General features: G+C 43.1%; 1 protein-coding gene across 1 annotated transcript; it reads right to left on the minus strand.

Moving 5' to 3' along the window:
• Window positions 1-345: 345 nt before the first annotated feature.
• Window positions 346-5,226, minus strand: BCIN_12g02310 (hypothetical protein). The gene is made up of 4 exons (XM_001558036.2): window positions 4,749-5,226; window positions 4,606-4,699; window positions 2,334-4,547; window positions 346-2,279 (listed from the first exon to the last, which is right to left on the minus strand). The coding sequence occupies exons 1-4, from the start codon at window positions 5,029-5,031 to the stop codon at window positions 530-532; spliced, it is 4,341 nt and encodes a 1,446-aa protein (XP_001558086.1). The 5' UTR covers window positions 5,032-5,226; the 3' UTR covers window positions 346-529.
• Window positions 5,227-5,772: the final 546 nt, after the last annotated feature.

Genomic DNA, 5,772 nt, shown 5'->3' on the forward strand with positions numbered 1-5,772 from the left:
TTAACTTATGTAACATCGTTGACCTTGGAATCTGTCTAGAAGTGTTGAGTAAAATATCTCACCATGGAACAAATACTCTCTCTCTCTCTCGCATTTCCTCTTTCCGCTCTGTCTTCTTAATAAGTTGATTGTTGCAGTTTGGTCTTGCAATTTGAAAGATAACTTGAGTTTTTGGAAAGCGATATTTTACTCTGTCTAAAGAGCTAGCTATGTACAAGAGATAGTAGGCCTTATATAGACCTACTGAAAGAGCTCGTCTCTTCTTTATTGACTTAAGGCTTTGTTACAGTAGCCTTACTACCGTAGTAATTGAACTAAAGTCATTCACTTTGTTCACACCAAAACTATGTGATTGAAAGGATAATATATATCACAGGCTTGACTCTTATAGAAAATGGTGAAAGTGTTTCCGGTGAGAAATAGTGAACTGTGATATCAAAGAGACTCCACAAATTTGATTCCTAAATTTTCAATTTGCCAAATACCTATATATCATGTCCCTTCCTTTTCCGCCATGGAAATACCAAAATCAAGCAACAGAGACGAAGAAGTTACTCTGCCCCTCTTTTCTCTCCACCTTGCCCATTTCACTAATCTCATCACCAACCGCCATTCTCAATCTCTCCACCGTAGCCGGACTATCCAAATTCCATCCTCTTTTTCCATCTTCAGACTTTGTTCCCAAACCGTTATCTTCTCTTGCACTCCTCACCGCCATTCTTAGCGCAAAGAATGCGCCCGCTCCCAAAAACAATGGTGGTTCACCCACCCCTTTACTACTCTGTACACTTTTCAACCCCTGCCACATTTTCTCTTTCCCCTCTTCATCTTTCAGAAAGGAAACATTGAAAATCTGTGGGATATCCGCAAACCCAGGTATCTTATAAGTTCCCGGTCCCTTCGTGAATAATTGGCCTTCCTTCGTCCAAAGACTTTCTTCCATGGTAAACAAGCCCAATCCTTGTACATAAGCCCCTTCGATCTGACCATAATCAATTGCCGGATTAATGGATCTCCCAATATCCATCAAAATATCTGTCCTTAAGATTGTATGATGACCCGTGAGTACATCGAGTTCAACCTCCGTGGCAGCTACTCCTTGAGTAAAATAGTAGTACATATCTTTGACTTTGTCTTTATCATAGACTCCCCATTCGTATCCAATCCGTGGCATCTTCCAAAATCCACTCGCACTTAGGTGAACTCGGTCTCTGTATGCAGCGTGTGCTAAATCTTTCATACTCGTGTCTTTTCCCATCTTTTCTCGATACGGCGCCAACCGTTCGTTTAACTGTTTGCAAGCATCCATAATTGCCATACCATTCAAATCACTTCCCGAACTGGCAGCGGTAGGACTTGCATTTGCGGTCTGGTAACTTGACGTATCTTGTGTGAATACTGATGACACTGGAACACCCAATTCTTGTGCACATATTTGAGTCATTTTAGTGTATAAACCTTGGCCCATCTCTGTCCCTCCATGGTTAAGGAGAACGGAGCCATCGGCGTATATTTTCAAGGACGCGGACGCTTGGTTCAGATGAAGCGCTGTGGCAAAAGAAAGACCGAATTTGGTTGGAAGAAGTGATATGCCTCGCTTACGGTACTTGTGCTCTTTGTTGTATTTCTCAACCTCAAGGAGACGTTGGGAGTATTGTGTTTCGTGCTTGATTTTTTCTAAAAGAAGTGGGACATTCCAGTCTTGATCAATAGTCTGTAGGAATGGTGTATGATCTCCTTGTTTATATAGATTCATAACTCGAAGCTCATCAATGGGAATGTTTAGTCCTTCGGATATGGCAGTCATGTATGTTTCAGCGAAAAACATAGCTTGCGGCCCCCCAAACCCTCGAAATGCTGTGTTACTATGTGTATTAGTTTTGCACACATGGCCCCGTAGCAACACGTTAGGGATCTCGTAACAATTTTCAAAGTGCGTTAAACATCGTCCCATAACTGCAGCTGACATATCTTGTGAGAATCCAGCATTGTTGTACACATCCGCTTCAAGTGCAATCAGATTCCCATTGGATTGAACACCAACTTTCCACCGAGCTTGTATTGGATGACGTTGGCCACTCGTCATCATATCTTCGTCGCGATTTAACATGCATCGAACGGGGCGTTTGGTTTTCTTAGCTGCGACAGCAAGGAGGCATGCAAGCTGAACGCTACGGGATTCTTTACCACCAAAAGCTCCTCCCATACGTTTTACTCGAGCATTGACACGAGAGCTTGGTACGCTGGTTACTTGGGCTACGAATTCTTGAGTTTCCATGCTGTGACGGTTCTTAGAAATTATTTGAACTGGGAGAACACTTGGCTTAGCTTACCTATTCTGCGTTGAGGACCATACTTCATAAGTTCCATCTTCTTTGTTCGGAATCACCATTGCGGCGTTAGTTTCAAGGTAGAAATGTTCTTGACCGCCTATTCTTGTAGTCCCTTCGAATATCCTGTCGCACGATGCCCAGATGTCATTCATTTTGTCCTCAAGCGCAGCTCCTTTCTTCAACATCTTTCCATAAGGAAAATAACTATTCGCCTTGATTGCTTCATCAATAGCCAATATGACTGGAAGATCTTCGTACTGAATTCGAACGGCTCTAGCAGCAGCCTGTGCTTGTAAAGCGGTTTCTGCAAAAACCAAACCTATAGGCTGACCATGAGAGAACACTTTCCCGTCAGCAAATAGTGGTTCATCTTTTACAATAGATCCCCACAGATTCAAATCTATTGGGATATCGTTAATGTCAACGTAGCCTAGAGCAAGTCTGGATTCGATCGCAGGTGCCCAATCTACCTCTAACAATTTTGCATGCGCACGACTAGATAAAACCATGGCACCGAATAATTCTCGATGCTGTCTAGGCATATCATCAATGTATTCTGCTTCTCCTGTTGTCTGTTTAAGAGATGATAAATGTGGTATTTGCTTCCCTACAACGCGTTGCTCATACGGGTTATAGTTATCTCTAGTACCCGAGGAAATCTCTCGATGTATTTCGTTGATAAGATCAGGATCCACACTCCCCAATCCAAAGTCCGAAACAACTTCATGCCAGAATCTGAAGAATAGAGATATAGCCAATGTTCGACGATATGATGCCATTCCACCAGGAACGTCGTATGCCAGATGAAATTCTTCGGCTAAGCTCTTCATCGATTCATTGAGAGTGGTGGAACTGTACCATGTTTTGCCAAGTAAGCACTTCATAGTTTTTGGGGCGATAATAGTTGTTGGTGCCATTCCCCCATAGACTAATGATACTTCTGAAACAGTACCATCCTTTTCAAGTCTCACACGGAATGCAGCCGTCACAATTGCAATGTCATCATCTTTCCTCTTGGCTTGCTTGTATGCCTTGGTGATTTCTTTCTCATTCGGTGGTGGGAAGGGAACTCGAACATCAACTATCACCGCATCAATTGGAAGCTTCGTGTTACGATATGATACGAAGAAGTCGGACATAGGTAAAGCTTTAATCCCTTGAGATTTGCTTTGAATTGTCAAGACAGCACCTGCTGCCATAAGCACAGGATTGATGTCAGATATAGGAGAAGCAGTAACGATATTCCCGGCAAAGGAAGCAACATTGCGAATTTGTCTTCCGGCGAAGTAACGGAGTTGCTTTCTAATTGCCTCGAAAACCGAGCCTCTCTCACCAAGCCGTCGAGAGAGATTTCGGCAAGTATCCTCTACATCAGTTAGAGATGCATTTGCGCCAAAGACGATTTCTGAACACGATTGAAGATGATCATCATCACCAGGAACATTGATATTTCGAAGCTCCTCAATATCTGAAACATAAATTGAGACTGGAAATGAAGAGTATTTGAATCGAACTTCCACCTGAGTTTCGCTAGCTCCGCAGACTAATTTAGCTGTGGGATAGAACTCTTTTATTAGAAGAAGTTCCTGAAGCGTTGTTGGTAAGAGCCAGGCATTTGTATCATTTCCATAACACAACGGCTTTTTGTTAAAGTTATAGAGAGCTGGTGGAAATATAAGTTCGGTCTGAGCACGGTAAGGGATAAAGGAATGTTGGATATCTTTCGGATCAGAAGGATGCGAGCTATCAGGGGCCATGTTCTTGTCATTGTTCGAGCTCTCTGAGCTTTGAGAAGAACGGGTGGGGCTTTCCTCTGAAGAGTTTCCTGGAGAACTGGTTCGAGATCCGCATGATCCATTACTTGGTGAATCTTTACAGCACCCACCAATTCTTCCACAAGAAATGCTATTTCCTGTATCGACGGGATTAAGATACGAATGTAATGGAACATCAGGAAGATTTGCTTCGGACGCATCCTCATCGACAGTATCTGATTTAGGAATGGATAGCTTTCCTTTGAGGTCCTCAGTGATGAAAGTTCTCGCAGCCTGTAAGATGGGTTTATATCCGGTACACCTGCAAAGATTACCATCTAGATGGCCTTCTAGCTCTATATCATTTGCCGATAGTTGAAATGACTTTGACAGAGGATCGTAAGAATTCCTGATTAAGGCATACAATGACATGACAATACCAGGAGTGCAAAAACCGCATCTAGAGAATTGTAATCAGTTTAATTTGCAGATTACCCTGTGGTAGTAAAGTATCTTACTGCGACCCGTGTAGTTTTGCTATACGTTCTTGTAATGGATGAGGATTTTCTGCATTTCCAATGCCTTCGATAGTGATAACATGCTTCCCAACGGCTTTAATTCATTAACTTTGGAACATCGATGCACATTCATGAATAGTTACCTCCTATCAATGGAAACAGACAAGCGTTTACGGCAATGTGCTTTATCCTCCGACTTTCGGAAAACTTATTAGAAGTTTGAAGCACAACTGTACACGCTCCGCATCCTCCTTCACCACATCCAAGCTTTGTGCCCTTGAGATCGTCCTGGGACCTGATGAAATCCAGAAGTGTCCATTGAGGATTTGGGTTATGAAGTTTTATTCTTGTTCCGTTTAGATAGAATTCTAAAACAGAATCTTGGAAAATCGATTGAATTTCTGATTTTAATGGTAGGATTCCCATAGTTGATGAATATAGAGAGTCCAGTGCAACGATGAGCCAGAACACTGAGAGAATTTTGTCCGGAAAGCCATATTGCTCGAGTGGCTTGATACCAAGTCAAGCATTGCACAGCTGATAAGTTCGGATTGGCTACCCAAGTTGTTGAGCAATGGCGATGGATGATCATGTCTTCAAAATGGAGCGTGTTGTGCATGCAGGGCGATGTATTGGTGGTGGCAAGATTATTGGGCAGAGAACGATAAGATTGGTGCCAATCCGATAGGCTATCACATAAGCACAAGCTACTCGCTCCCCTGTCAGAAGAGGAAAGCCATATCAACACGACCAAACCACTCCGCAGTCCACTCCATCTAATATCCAACCACAAACGATCGTTTTATCATCAACGCGCATTCGTGAATGCAGGACTACGTTAGCTTGATTGTACACTGACTCGAATTTCCGAAAAGCTTCTTTGAAGATGGTACGTAGGGTGAGCTGGTCTATTCTGCATGGGAAAAGAGTCTGGACGCCCTTGGAAAGCTACGAGGGGCCATTCCACACTTATCATGTCGTGTGCAACGCACGTTGGAGGTATCTTTTCTTACTTGAAAGCTGCCAGAAGATATTAGTGCGCCCAGAAAGCATCTAGCTCCGAAGCTAGATGATGCACATACCACAAGATGGCAAACTGCAAGAGGAGCAACTATCATATCTTAGCGGCGGGGTCGCATACTTTCTCGCAGCACGAGTGCTAGCTGC

This window comes from Botrytis cinerea, chromosome 12 (assembly GCF_000143535.2).
Source record: "Botrytis cinerea B05.10 chromosome 12, complete sequence".
Classification (NCBI taxonomy): domain Eukaryota; kingdom Fungi; phylum Ascomycota; class Leotiomycetes; order Helotiales; family Sclerotiniaceae; genus Botrytis; species Botrytis cinerea.